Source organism: Trichomonas vaginalis, chromosome III (genome assembly GCF_026262505.1).
Source record: "Trichomonas vaginalis G3 chromosome III, whole genome shotgun sequence".
NCBI lineage: Eukaryota > Parabasalia > Trichomonadida > Trichomonadidae > Trichomonas > Trichomonas vaginalis.
Genome location: NC_067205.1, coordinates 22431405 through 22446543, shown reverse-complemented (window position 1 = coordinate 22446543; position 15139 = coordinate 22431405). Strand labels below are relative to the sequence as shown.

General features: G+C 31.1%; 5 protein-coding genes and 3 pseudogenes across 8 annotated transcripts, besides 2 other annotated features; 1 reads left to right on the top strand and 7 right to left on the bottom strand.

Moving 5' to 3' along the window:
• Positions 1-15139: part of a mobile genetic element that runs on past both edges of the window.
• Positions 677-1708, top strand: TVAGG3_0744820 (phage tail repeat-like family; the record flags this gene model as incomplete). Its single annotated transcript, XM_051244972.1, has 1 exon — positions 677-1708. The coding sequence occupies one exon, from the start codon at positions 677-679 to the stop codon at positions 1706-1708; it is 1032 nt and encodes a 343-aa protein (XP_051091559.1).
• On the bottom strand, positions 2594-3257 carry TVAGG3_0744810 (annotated as a pseudogene). The gene has a single exon. A coding segment is annotated over exon 1 (664 nt).
• On the bottom strand, positions 3850-4478 carry TVAGG3_0744800 (uncharacterized protein; the record flags this gene model as incomplete). The annotated part of the gene is made up of 1 exon (XM_051244971.1): positions 3850-4478. A coding segment is annotated over one exon (629 nt), but the record flags the coding sequence as incomplete, so codon positions are not given.
• TVAGG3_0744790 (uncharacterized protein) lies at positions 5910-6572 on the bottom strand (the record flags this gene model as incomplete). The annotated part of the gene is made up of 1 exon (XM_051244970.1): positions 5910-6572. The coding sequence occupies one exon, from the start codon at positions 6570-6572 to the stop codon at positions 5910-5912; it is 663 nt and encodes a 220-aa protein (XP_051091557.1).
• On the bottom strand, positions 7419-8081 carry TVAGG3_0744780 (uncharacterized protein; the record flags this gene model as incomplete). The annotated part of the gene is made up of 1 exon (XM_051244969.1): positions 7419-8081. One exon carries the CDS (start codon positions 8079-8081, stop codon positions 7419-7421), a length of 663 nt encoding a protein of 220 aa, XP_051091556.1.
• TVAGG3_0744770 (uncharacterized protein) lies at positions 8389-8652 on the bottom strand (the record flags this gene model as incomplete). The annotated part of the gene is made up of 1 exon (XM_051244968.1): positions 8389-8652. One exon carries the CDS (start codon positions 8650-8652, stop codon positions 8389-8391), a length of 264 nt encoding a protein of 87 aa, XP_051091555.1.
• TVAGG3_0744760 lies at positions 10561-13666 on the bottom strand (annotated as a pseudogene). Its single transcript has one exon. A coding segment is annotated over exon 1 (3106 nt).
• On the bottom strand, positions 13741-14872 carry TVAGG3_0744750 (annotated as a pseudogene). Its single transcript has one exon. A coding segment is annotated over exon 1 (1132 nt).
• Positions 14887-15057: a mobile genetic element.

Below are 15139 nucleotides of genomic sequence, written 5' to 3'. Positions count from 1 at the left end.
GAATTTATAATGTTACTCTCGTTTCTGTGAGTGGTAAATTTAATCCCATTCTTTTAGACCCTTCAGATTATATATCATTTATTAAAGATGACCATGAAAAAACGTATGATATGTATATAAATAATGTGATAGTGAAATGGGATATTAACACAATTTTAAGTTATTTAAATGAATCATTTATCGTATGGTATGAAGAAAATTTTAAATCAAAACCGATAAACTTTTTGAACTTGATGAAATAAATAACCTTATTAAATTCCCGCTGAAAATTAAATTTTGTACTCCTCGTCTTCGTTCATTGTTGGGAATATTAAATTTTGAAAAAGATGTTGGGGATGTTTTGTATTCTGACACTGGTTCCAATTTCATTTTAATCAAATGTGATAAAGTTAATACCCCAATGAGATTTTCACATCAAACATTAGACCCTAACTCTTACCCATCAATACAAAACATTTTATCCATCAACTTAAACATATTTTCTTTATCATATCCATTTCAATTATCCGGGAATTCATTTATTCTTCATTCAAAAGATTTATCAAATATTAAATTTAGAATAACTGACCTATTTGATTGTGATTTAGAATTCATGAATGAAATATTATGGCAATTTCAAATAGAAAAAATAGGTGATGAGATAACAGATTAAATATTTATTTTTAAATCGTAATAAATGATTAAACAACAGCAACCACAGACCATTACATACGCCACATATGCATATAATTCAAAGACGGCAGAACAAACGCAAAGGTTGAAATATGGAGATTTGGAGATAGTATTGAAAAATGACCATTTTGAATTCGTTTGCAAAGGTGGTGCGGTGATATCAAATATAAAAGAAATTTTATTTATGAATTCAAAAATTAAAGGTATAACGGATGATATAACATCAATTCCACCAGAAGAACAAAGATATTACGCATTAAATGCATTTCCTAAAGTTTTGAAGATTGGAAGATTTAATTTAAATGAGGAATTCATAAAAGGTTTCCTAAATGACATAATGAAGAAAGCAGATAAGGAATATGTGGATAGTGTGTTAGTGAAGAAGGCGGATAAGGAATATGTGGATGAAAAAGATAATGATAATGAAAAAATTATAGAAAGGGTTGAATGGTATCATGAACGGACATCAAAGATTTTAAAAACTAAAGCTGATACAGGATGGGTTTCAGGATGTTTAGACCTTAAAGCAGATAAGGAATATGTTAACGAAAATTATGCAAAGAAGTCGGAAGTAAATGATGTGATTACAAGCATGAAAAATGAAATACTTCAAACATTATATCCTGTTGGTTCTATTTATACATCAATGAACTCAACAAACCCCGCAACAGTTTTAGGTTTAGGTGAATGGAAGCAGATTGTAGATAAATTCTTATACTGTGCTAGATATTCAAAGACGGCAGGAGGTTCAAAGAAAATAAATATTGAAAACCTTCCACCGCACACTCATACAGGAACTACAAACTTTTCTGGTGACCATATCCACTCATTAAGAGACCATCCATTATACAACTCAGAATATTATGCTGGCAATGACGTTTTATCTCCAGATTATAACCATTCGGCAAAAAAGACTTTTCGACCAACTGAACCAGGAGGAAATCATTCACACACTTTCACAACAAATCCAACAGGCTTGGGTAAAGATTATATGCCACCATTTATAACTCTATTCGCATGGTATAGAGTTTATTGAATGAACTAAATATATTTTATGTCTGTAATTAATTAGGTAATGAAGTAATGGATGAACTGCAGAAATAAATTTTATCGTTAATGTTTACGTTAATGGTTTTTAGGTTATTCAATAATGACTTATTTTTGAATATATGAGGGGTCACTCGGTCACTCGGTCACTCGGTCACTCGGTTAATTAACATCTTTTTGAAAATGAGACAACATGACATTTAGACAACATCATAGGAGGAAGGCAGTTATGACTTATTTTTGAAGAACTGAAGGTGTCACCATGTCACCATGTTGACAACATGACATTGTGTCAACAACACAGGAGGAAGGCAGTTATGACTTATTTTTGAAGAACTGAAGGTGTCACCATGTCACCATGTGTCACCAGGTCATTTAACTTCTCTGAAAAAATGAGACAACATGACATTTAGACAACATCATAGGAGGAAGGCAGTTATGACTTATTTTTGAAGAACTGAAGGTGTCACCATGTCACCATGTTGACAACATGACATTGTGTCAACATCATAGGAGGAAGGCAGTTATGACTTATTTTTGAAGAACTGAGGGTGTCACCATGTCACCATGTGTCACCAGGTCATTTAACTTCTCTGAAAAAATGAGACAACATGACATTTAGACAACATCATAGGAGGAAGGCAGTTATGACTTATTTTTGAAGAACTGAAGGTGTCACCATGTCACCATGTTGACAACATGACATTGTGTCAACAACACAGGAGGAAGGCAATAATGACTTATTTTTGAAGAACTCAAGGTGTCACCAGGTCACCATGTGTCACCAGGTCATTTAACTTCTCTGAAAAAATGAGACAACATGACATTTAGACAACATCATAGGAGGAAAGCAAAAATAAATTCCAATCATACTTTATACTGCCTCATTTACAGGTATTTCATCGTCAGTAAATGATTCCTCATTATCGTTTAGTTCAACCTGTTTATATAATCCTTTCATTTCTTCTTTCAAAACATAATACCATGTTTGTTTACCATCTATTCTTATTTGTTTCCTATCACATTTATCCTTAATGCTCATTTGAAAATTCTTGTCTTTCATGTCTGATGGTTTGCAGAATAGAGCATTTTTACACGTCATACCTGCACACAATTCATCATAATGTGTATTTATCCATACATCTAAAGGATTTGTTGATAATTCAATTAAATCTTGTTTGGCTTCAGTCATCGGAATGATTCGTACATTAAATGATGAAAGGTCGTAATTGATAAAATATGTTAGTAAATTATCATAAAATTCCTTTGTGCATGAATCCATTAAATTCTTGAAGTAATCAAATTGACCCTTAATTTACCATTCTTAAAACTACATATCTTCTGTCTCCAACTTCAATTTTGACAGGGTAAACGTTATTAGTTACGAAAATAAAATTGGCAACATTCTGAGCAGTTCTTCTGGGTTGATTCTTTTCATTAATTCTAATCTCATTATCCGTTATAATTGATTTCAAAGCGTTGAAGTTTGCGAGTCTGTCTTCACCAACATTCTTGAGTTCATTAAGTACAAGAAACATTTTATTCTCAACTACTGAATTGAAATTACCCGTTAACTCACCTATTTCAGTAATGTTTTTACATGAATAACCAGCGAGAAGTTCAGAAATAATGTCTGTAAATCTGTTTTTGCCTGTTCCCTGAAGTCCTTTCAAAATAATTGCTGTTTCATTCTTGATTCCAGGATGTTGAATCATTGATGCAATCCAACCGAGAAGGTATTTATACACTTCATCGTTATTATCACAAATGACTTCTTTAATGAAATTCATAAACATCTCAATTTTTGAGTAATCTACTTTTTCGAGAATGTTGTATTTATAACCTTGAAACGTTGAGAAAACATCTGGGGAATCAGATTTAAAGCAAACACCCTTAACGGTTAATGAAGACAATTGATTTAGTAGTACGTCCCATGCTGTTATGGTTTTACCTTCTTCTTTAAATAATTTAATCATTTTGAGTGACTCTTTCATGTTTGATTGAAGAACGAATGATATTTGATTCATTTTATCATGAATATTATAGTCTTTTTGAATGAAATATTTGTTTCACAATCTATCACGAATGACACGTGATAAATCCTCAATTACTTCAGAACTGTTTTTATACTGATGATTTTCAGCCTTGCGTCTAATATCTGTTATCAAAAACGAGTCATCAAGTTTGATATCAAATGTTATTTTTGGCTTACGTAATAAAGGCAAAACGTATTCATCATAATATTCCTTTTGATATAGTTTTAGAATCTTTACCAAAACAAATGGAGAAGTCATTAAATGTGCATATCTATCACGTGCTTTTTCAAAATTACTTTTTGCATTTTCTGTTAAACTGCAGAAGTTATAAACGTTGTCGTATGCTTCATTAATTAAATGATTAGGTAACGAATTAATAGCTTGAAACAGTGTGAATAATGTAACTTCTTTTTCTAAATTCATGTTTCCGCCGTCATTATGTACTTCAAAATCACAGATGCCATCAACTATGCTCTGGGCAAGTTTATCGTCAATGTTTACATCTTTGTCTTCATTCATGATAGTCTTTATTTCTTCGTTCTTTTGTTCAACTCTTACCTTAATATTCAAATCATTTAATATATCATTCACTGTTCTGGTTAATGTTGAATCATAACTTCCACGAATGAATGAGTATGTATTGATTAGTTCTGTTGCATTCTTGCGAACTCTTGAATCAGCCATAACCACTAAAGAACGCTTTGAATCATCCATAGAAGTCATTATGTCAATATCATAATCATTGCAGGAATAACATTTAATCATTCTGTTCGAGGTTGAATAGAAGAAATTAGTGTTGCAATAAATGTGAAGACCTCCTGATGCGGTTTTAACGATAACATCTTTATCCGAAAGTTTTGATAAAATATCTTTTCTAACTGTTTCTTTAAGTTCATCATTGTACGATTTATTGATATCAACATCTATAATCGTTAAATTTGAAATTTTATTTACTAATAAAGCTGTACCAGTTTTCCTTCCTCTTCCTCCATCATGTTTGAGGTAGTTATGTAGATCAATCTTATTTTCACCAATTCTTTCGTTGAGGGTTTTAGTTTCTGCCACAACTAATTCCTCAACTAATGAATCAATAACTTTTTCATCAGAAACGATAAAGTTGTTGTTGTTGTTTGTTGCTGTCATTTATATAGGAATAAAAAAATAAAAATAATTTTAAAACTAACCTTATTTTTGGGCTGCATCATATTTCCGTCACTGTTGTCAAAATGTCATGTTGTCACTATTTTTTAAAGAAGTTAAATGACCTGGTGACACATGGTGACATGGTGACACCTTCAGTTCTTCAAAAATAAGTCATTATTGCCTTCCTCTCGTGTTGTTGACACAATGTCATGTCGTCAACATGACAACCTGGTGACACCTTGAGTTCTTCAAAAATAAGTCATTATTGCCTTCCTCCTATGATGTTGTCTAAATGTCATGTTGTCTCATTTTTTAAAGAAGTTAAATGACCTGGTGACACATGGTGACCTGGTGACACCTTGAGTTCTTCAAAAATAAGTCATTATTGCCTTCCTCCTGTGTTGTTGACACAATGTCATGTCGTCAACATGGTGACATGGTGACACCTTCAGTTCTTCAAAAATAAGTCATAACTGCCTTCCTCCTATGATGTTGTCTAAATGTCATGTTGTCTCATTTTTTCAGAGAAGTTAAATGACCTGGTGACACATGGTGACCTGGTGACACCTTCAGTTCTTCAAAAATAAGTCATAACTGCCTTCCTCCTGTGTTGTTGACACAATGTCATGTTGTCAACATGGTGACATGGTGACACCTTCAGTTCTTCAAAAATAAGTCATTATTGCCTTCCTCCTATGATGTTGTCTAAATGTCATGTTGTCACTATTTTTTAAAGAAGTTAAATGACCTGGTGACACATGGTGACATGGTGACACCTTCAGTTCTTCAAAAATAAGTCATTATTGCCTTCCTCTCGTGTTGTTGACACAATGTCATGTCGTCAACATGACAACCTGGTGACACCTTCAGTTCTTCAAAAATAAGTCATTATTGCCTTCCTCCTATGATGTTGTCTAAATGTCATGTTGTCTCATTTTTTCAGAGAAGTTAGATCTAACCATCTACCCTAAAAATTATTTTTGGTGAATTCAATAAAAATAAATGGTTCATTTACTCACAATATTTTTGTACAAAACGACCCCAAACTTTTAACTTCTTTTCTGCAGCTTCTAATGCTATCTTAGCGAGTTCATATTCTCTAAATTCTCTCTTTAAATCTTCTTGTTCCCATTGGTCTAGTTCGTATGGAGAATCTCTATAACCATAACATATCTCACGTTCATGTTCTAATTGTTTTTCGCACATTTTTCCAACTTCTTGTTCGAACAAAGGTTTAGCATTCTTCACTGTATCTTCAAGTTCTTCTTCATCTAATTTCTCATGAACTTTCTTGTCTATGGAGTCCATAATTTTTCCAACTGCTATACAATATTTTGGAGAAGCCCACATTGCTATATAGTTTAGAAGTCTCGGGTCTGCATACGTTCCTCTAACCTGTTTGATTTCATCAGGAATTCCTGCATGAATTTTGTATAAAAACCAACCGCCGGAATTCCGGCGGTTGCTATATTCTTCACAAAATGCCTTATAATACTCTTCCCAGGACTTATTTTCCAACAACTTTCTAAAGTCTTTCCTAAACTGCTGACACATATTTGTTGCATTTATATAACCATCCTTGTCTCTACGTAAGACTTCAATACCATTATAAGTGCCTTTTGTGAATGTTTCGCCATTAGATTTGTTCGTGAACGTTTTTGCTTCGACTGACATTTCTGTTCTTACATACAAGATAAAAAGTTGAAAAAATAAAACTAACGTTATTTTTTGACTGCATCATATTTCCTGTGTTGTTGTCTAAATGTCATGTTGTCTCATTTTTTCAGAGAAGTTAAATGACCTGGTGACACATGGTGACATGGTGACACCTTCAGTTCTTCAAAAATAAGTCATAACTGCCTTCCTCCTGTGTTGTTGACACAATGTCATGTTGTCAACATGGTGACATGGTGACACCTTGAGTTCTTCAAAAATAAGTCATAACTGCCTTCCTCCTATGATGTTGTCTAAATGTCATGTTGTCTCATTTTTTCAGAGAAGTTAAATGACCTGGTGACACATGGTGACATGGTGACACCTTCAGTTCTTCAAAAATAAGTCATAACTGCCTTCCTCCTATGATGTTGTCTAAATGTCATGTTGTCTCATTTTTTCAGAGAAGTTAAATGACCTGGTGACACATGGTGACATGGTGACACCCTCAGTTCTTCAAAAATAAGTCATAACTGCCTTCCTCCTGTGTTGTTGACACAATGTCATGTCGTCAACATGGTGACATGGTGACACCCTCAGTTCTTCAAAAATAAGTCATAACTACCTTCCTCCTGTGTTGTTGTCTAAATGTCATGTTGTCTCATTTTTTCAGAGAAGTTAAATGACCTGGTGACACATGGTGACATGGTGACACCTTCAGTTCTTCAAAAATAAGTCATAACTACCTTCCTCTCGTGTTGTTGTCTAAATGTCATGTTGTCTCATTTTTTTCAGAGAAGTTAGATCTAACCATCTACCCTAAAAATTATTTTTGGTGAATTCAATAAAAATAAATGGTTCATTTACTCACAATATTTTTTTTACAAAACGACCCCAAACTTTTAACTTCTTTTCTGCAGCTTCTAATGCTATCTTAGCGAGTTCATATTCTCTAAATTCTCTCTTTAAATCTTCTTGTTCCCATTGGTCTAGTTCGTATGGAGAATCTCTATAACCATAACATATCTCACGTTCATGTTCTAATTGTTTTTCGCACATTTTTCCAACTTCTTGTTCGAACAAAGGTTTAGCATTCTTCACTGTATCTTCAAGTTCTTCTTCATCTAATTTCTCATGAACTTTCTTGTCTATGGAGTCCATAATATCTTTGACATAAAATGCATACTTTACAGAGCACCATTCAGCAACAAAATGAACGAGGTCAGGATGTATGTAAATACCTTTGAATTCATTCATAACACCCTTTGTAAGCTCATAAAATGCTTGTTTTGAGGTTGAGCCACTTTTGGCTCCACCGTATTCGTTCATCCAAAACTCAAGAATTTCCTGCATTTTAGCACTATTGAGAAATCTGTTTAAATGGTTTAACTTTCCTGCTTCTCTTGCCATCTTTGTTGCATTTATATAACCATCCTTGTCTCTACGTAAGACTTCAATACCATTATAAGTGCCTTTTGTGAATGTTTCGCCATTAGATTTGTTCGTGAACGTTTTTGCTTCGACTGACATTTCTGTTCTTACATACAAGATAAAAAGTTGAAAAAATAAAACTAACGTTATTTTTTGACTGCATCATATTTCCTGTGTTGTTGTCTAAATGTCATGTTGTCACAAACTTTAGAACGGCATAATTTAAATTTTTATTTTTATCATAAATGAATACCCCACAAGCTCAAAATTTACCACGAATCATAACAAGGGAGGAAATGATAAAAATGATGCGAGAACTTGCTAAAAATAACAAACCACTAAAACTGAGAAAATGCGGTTATGCAGTAATGATGGAAAGAGAGATGTTGTCGAAGAGGAATAAAAATTAAATTTGGATAGAGTTTAAAAATTCATCTTTATTAAATTCATCTCTTCCAATCAATTTATTTATTCTATTAAATTCTTTTATTTTTGCTTCACTCAGTTTAAGGATTGAACGGCAAGTTTCTAATTTTTCGATTATTTCTTCATCGTTTTCAACCCCACCACATTGCGGCTTCTTTTTGTAATAACATATTTTTGATTTAATTCTGTTTAGTTTCTTTTTATATTCATCGTCTGGACTCTTGACTGCTTTGTTGTCACTCATTTCTTACGAAATAAAAAAATTAAATATTATTTAAATATAATGGAGTAATAAAATAAATCGGAATTTCTATTAATTTATTGTCAACTTCAACTAATACATTGCCGTTAATATATCTAACAAATTCAGCTATTGTGTCAAATCTTCGTCTTCTTTTTGTCAATGATTTATCAGTTTTTCCATAATCGAGATGAATCAAAAACTTTATCCCCTTGTTTAAAATTCATGAGCCCCGAATTAATTTGTTCATGTTTAACATCATTCAACCTTTCCATTTGCTTTCTAATATATTCCCATTCTTTTGAAATATCATTTTTCATTTCCACTGGTTTCATGTTAATAGTTCTATGCCATGTATTATTGTAATAATATACTAACTGCTGTATGATGGAGTCATGATTTCCATCCCAGTATATCTGACCGTTAACCCCTAACGCATCTCTAAGAGTTCTCATTACTGCATCAACTATTTTATTATGAAACGTATATGGAGAGGATGAGAAGTAAAAATTAATTTGTGGGAAATAATGAGCCATAGCTGCCTGAAATCCTTTATCACCATCACCCCTGATATTATCTACTCTTTCATGATCTAGTAAGTATTGTATAGCTCTTCTTGTTTCCTGTTCTGTTTTCCCTTTCACCGGAATGCAATATAAATATCTAGTGTTAATGTTAATGGCAAATAAATAAGTAACGTTTCCTTTTGAATATTCCAGATGATCGATTTCGTATGAATATGGATATGGAACAAATGAAGGGCGACTAAATTTTTCCTTTAATGGTTGAATTTTCGGGTCAATTGGTTTATTTAATATCTTGAAATCCTTTTTAAAATCTTTTTGCTTCTTAAATGTTTGAAATGGATATAATAAAGTGAATGATGAAGGATTAACTGAAGGAGGAGGAGGTACTACTGTTGGAGGTTTTGGTGTTGCAAGTGGTTTAATTTTATCTGCTTTGATTTTGGATTTCATTCCTTCCTTCATTAATTCTGGATGTATTTTATTCATTTGTTTTAAATATGCTGTATATAAAGGTTTGATATACTTTCCCGCTTCGAGTTTATGTTGAAGGATGAATTCCAAAAGTTGATCTTCATTTAAAAGTCGGGCTGAATGTGGTTTAACTAATGAATCATAAATTAAAGCTTGTGCATCATTTATGAGCTGCTGAACCTGGGTGTTTTGCACCTTTTGTTTTTGTTCCTTTGGCTTTTGCGGCTCGGGATTATATAATTTTATATAATTCATCAATATCTTCTTCTGTTAATACTTTATTTTTGAAATCTTTCAACTGTTTAAGTTGTGATTTAGTTTTTCCCTTTGAATATTCATTATTTTTAATTTTGTCTTTAATTTCAGAAATTATTTTATTATGATATTTCAAAATTTCATTTTTATAATATGGATAATAATATTCCATATCATCACCCGTTATATTGTTATTATATTTTTGAAGATATGCTTTTAATTCATAATAATTAAGAAAATTTTGATTAAATACTAAATCATCAATTAAATTTTTTAAATCTACGCTATTCATTTATATAAAAATAAAATAAGTGTTTTAAATAAATGGCATACAACATCCATTTTCACAACATACAGCCTTAGTGTGTGCTCCTGTTAATGCAGTCTTACCAATTGTTAAGCGAGTCATTGACCCATTTTTAAGTTGTAAATTAATATTTTGACCATCAAATATCACTTTATCATTTATTATATCCAAATAATTTTTAGGTGTTAATTGCTTATTTTGTCGTAAACTTACACCTTTCATTTTTTGTGCAATCTTTTTGAAGGAGTCTTCACCAATCATTCCGTTGAATGATGTATAACACTTAGGACATAAAGCAACCATGTTATCACCTTGTTTCTCAATTGCTAAACCCAATAACTTCTTCTCATGTGCTTTTTCTTCAGCTTTATTCTTTAATTTAGGTTTAAATTTCTCATCAAAACAGAAGAAATCAAATGGTGCGAATTTGAAAATGTTTTTATCATAAAATTTTTTATCGGTTACAATCGCTTGAAATGCTTGAGTGTTAGGAAGATTTTGGTCGCCAGCGATTGCCCAATAAGATGAATCAGTATCACCTTCAATGAAATGAAAACGATTAACATCCAAGCATTTATACATAAAATCATAAATGAAAACCAAATACCAGTATTTTGCGTTATCTAAAGTGAAGAATGCCTCTTGTAAACATGTTTCACATCTATAAAATCTATCTTTGAGCATCAGTTGATACGTATCCTCACCTATTTCTCTTATGTTTTTAAACTTATTTGACATACATGCAACGCGTGCCTTCTGTGCATTCATTATTTTAGTCTTTGCGTAATTTTGTGTATTCATTGCATCGTAACCATATGATCCATTAAGCGAAATCTTGCAAAATAAACTTTTTCCTTTATTTCCTTCTAATTCAGCCTTTTGTCTTTCGTTCATAAATTCGTTCGCAAATTCATTAAAACAAGTGTTTTTCGTAAATGTTAAAATTGATTGAATGTCATCAATGATAAAATGAAATCTGTCTATTAGATACCATAGATAATAAGAAGAAAATGGTTGATATTGGTTGTGTGTTGATGCTAACTGAGTTAATTTCCTTTGTTTCTGGTCAACTGGTAGATTGTTTGATTTCATGTAATTATACATAAAACCGCCAATTGTTTTTTCATCTGTGATAATATCTAAGTTTCTTATTATCGGTAAAAAGTTAATGTAATCATTAATATACTTTTCATCAATGTGACCCTTTACTTCAGCCACGAATAAAGTATTTTTCTTCTTAATAATTCCCAGTGCTTTTGCTTTCTTTGTTGCTGTATCACAAATGATAACACCATTCAATCTTCCCGGCATATACATTTTATGGTCAGTATATTGAATGAAATCATGAGGATTAGATGAAAATGATGAAGGATATAATGAATTAAAGTCAACACCAACGAAATGAGTCATAATGTTGGTGGTGTCCTCATTTGATACAGTTTTAGTTTCTGGACTATATGAAAGTTTATTAATGTGTGTGATTCCTTTAAGATTTACTCTATGTTGAACATTTGATAAACCACCAGTAATTCCATTACGGAGGATGTGATACGCTTCCACTGAATCTAAAGTCATTGGTAAATTATTTTTTAATGCATAATTTCTTAAATTGATTCTTAAACGTTGAACATCTTCATCTTTATTTGATTTTACGACATTGCAATAACAACACATTAACTGACAATTTTCTTTAGTATGTGGTTTTTCATTATCGATTCTATCCAATGTTGGTTTATTTGCATATGTAAACGCTTTACCACACATTTTGCATTTAGATGAAAGGATTAAATCGTGATAGTATTGAAGATCATCCATTGAAACATTATTTTTAGTATCCCTTTCTGCTTTTTCATCTTGTTTCTTATATGATTCAATTTTATATTTCCAATACTTTTTCGTTAATTCAAAACTTGATTCCACATTTTCTTCTTCTGGATATGTTTCATTAGGATTGAAGTTCTTATATGCTAACGCGTAACGAATCATTGATGCATTAGATGATAATGAAAGATTATGGAGCATGTCAATTTTATAAACAAATGTTTCTTCAATAATTTTATCAATTGGGTCAATCATAATTTCAACGTCTTTATTGCAATAATGAATAAAATATTCTAATCTATTCTCAAAATTTTTAGCATCATTGAGATATATTTGATAATCTGAATCGGATATTGTTTCTTGTGTTAATGCTGAATAAAATGAATCTTGAGTGAATGGTTCCTTTTTATATAATTCTTCTTCGTAATTCTCCCACGTGATGAATTGATAAGGGAAAAAGGATTTAACACGTGTTTTATTGTTTCCGAAATCTTGAGTGAATTGGTCTAATGTCCCACCCGCTATATAATTTCTGATGTCAATAAATCTCAATTCATATGGAACGTTTGTTTTCTTTACAATGATTTGCTTAAATTGTGAAGATGAACCCAGCATTGATTTTATCTTCCATTTTGCAGTATTTAAATCACGAAGAATTAAATTTAAATCAAACTTTCCCGAATTAAAACCTATGATATTCACTTTATTGAATTCCTCATCTAGAAGTTCTTTAAATGCTTCCTTTTGTTTCTCATTTAATGTATGGGACTTCATTAATTCTTCATATTGTTCAATATTTGATTTAGCAACTAATGAACAGGTTGAAAATAAAAATTCAATCCAATCAGAGATGAACGAATCACTTGATGTTAAGCAAAAATTCCTCGTATATGTTTTATCGTTTAATTTAACCATTGATGATACCATAAATGGTTTTAAGTAAGCGTTCAAAGTTGCACATTCAGAAAGTAGAAGTTCTTCTTTAGTCTCTAATGTTTCGAAGTCAAAAGTAATATAATATCTTGTTGGTTTATAATATTCCTGCAAATTATGAGCTAATAACCACTGATATATCTTCTGTTTCGTGATATGTGGTGCATATGGTTGTTGTGTGTTTTGCAATTGAACGTCTTGAATTAATCTTCCATTATTTTCTTTACATTTCTCACAATGCTTTAAAAATCTTCTTTGGTTTTTCCTTTCTGGATCATCACGGATAGAATATACTTCTTCTTTGCAAAAGGGGCAAACTTTATAGCCTGTGAGTGCTTCAACGTCTGTTATTCTGTCAGCGTGAAGTTTTCCACATGGACTCTGTGTTAATAAAATATTTACTGTTTCAAATTCTGGATCTATCATTATTGATTCCACTAATGGAAAGTCTACCTTGTTAATGTCTACGTCTTCTGGTTGAGGGTCACAATAATAAAAATCAATATTAACGTTTAACATTCTTGCTAACCTCTCACTTTCTGATGAAATGTCAAATCCTTCATATGCATCTATGGCTTCATTTAAATAACTTCTACGAGTTTTAGGATTAACACCATCAGGAATGTTATAGAAGCGTTTAAATAACCTTCTACCTTCGCTCTATTTGATTATCATTCATTTTAGCTGTTCCGTTTTTGTTCATTTATGTAAGAATAAAAATTAAAAAATAAAAATAAAGTTTATTTTTTTAAAGTCCGAGACTCAGAGAGTCCAGGGCTAAAGTCCATAAAATGAATTAAGAACACATAAATTTTTATCATCTGCGACGTGACGAATACATTTTAATTTACTCAAGAATGCGTACCCTGATACATTAAATCTAATTCCTGTCTTATTTAATTTCACAACTTTGAAAAGGAATGTATGAATAGCTATAAATGATGAGAGATGTTTTATGGTTGCTTCCATTTTTTCTGAAATAAATGAATAAATATAATGTTTATAAGTTTTCATATCTTTTATGTTCTTAATAACGAATGGTATAGACTTTCCACTTCGTCTCCTTCGGTGCTGTTCTTTCATATGAAACATTATTGGTATCTTCAATAATGAAACCACAATCACACAAAATTTTATATGTTCCAATTGTTTCTTTTGATATTTTATCTAACAAATCAAAAACTTTATCAACACCTGTACATTTATTTAAATAATAATTTGTGTAAATATCATGGTCTTCTTTCTTAATCGTATTTGTTGCATATGTTACATTTTTCAGTGCTTTTTTGAATTTTTCAGAATCAAGAGGAGGTGAAAGTAATATACATGGATAATCTCCATCGTCAATAAATTGTAACTTATGTTTATGAATAAATTTTGTGCCTTCTTCTGAAAGTGTTTCGTCAATATCACCATCTAATAAATTTTGTGTTGATTCCAAAAAGTAATTTTTATATCTTTCCTCATGTGATTTTTGAACTTCTGATTCTGAAGCTGGGATATTCATTAAATCCTCTACTTCATTTTCAGCATTTCTCAATTCCTTAATTCTTTCATCTATTTCATTTCTTAATTGTTCCAATTTCTCAATCTCATCGTTATAATATTCATCTTGTTTAATTTTTTCTTCAAAATATTCAGGAGGTGTTTCAAGGCTCTCTGAGCCCAGGTCCTCTGGACCATAAAGAGGAATATTTCCCTGTTTTTCAACTTTTTTGGGATATAAATATCTCATTATAGCCTTTTTAGTAATTGGTCCGTTATATTTAAATTCATTTAACAATCTGGAAAACTCTTTCACATTCTGCATATATGTTGGATAAGAACCGTCTCCAAAATTTTCTAAAATATTTTCTAATTCTGAATTAGTAAACTTTAAAGATTTCAATGAATTAGTTGTTATACTCATTTATTATAAAATAAAAGATTAAAAATATTTTTGATTAATAAGGAATTAATTTCATTTTATGTCTTATAATGTGCGCATATGTATTTAAAAGGCATTCATTGAATTGCTTTTCAATCTCTTTCTTTTTTTCATCTTCGAATATTATATCATTTTCATGTTCGAAGCTTGTAAGTTTGTTATCTTCAAATATTATATTAGTTTCATATATCAAATTATGATATCGGTCATATTCTTTTAAGTGATAAATAAATACAAAATTTACGGTTC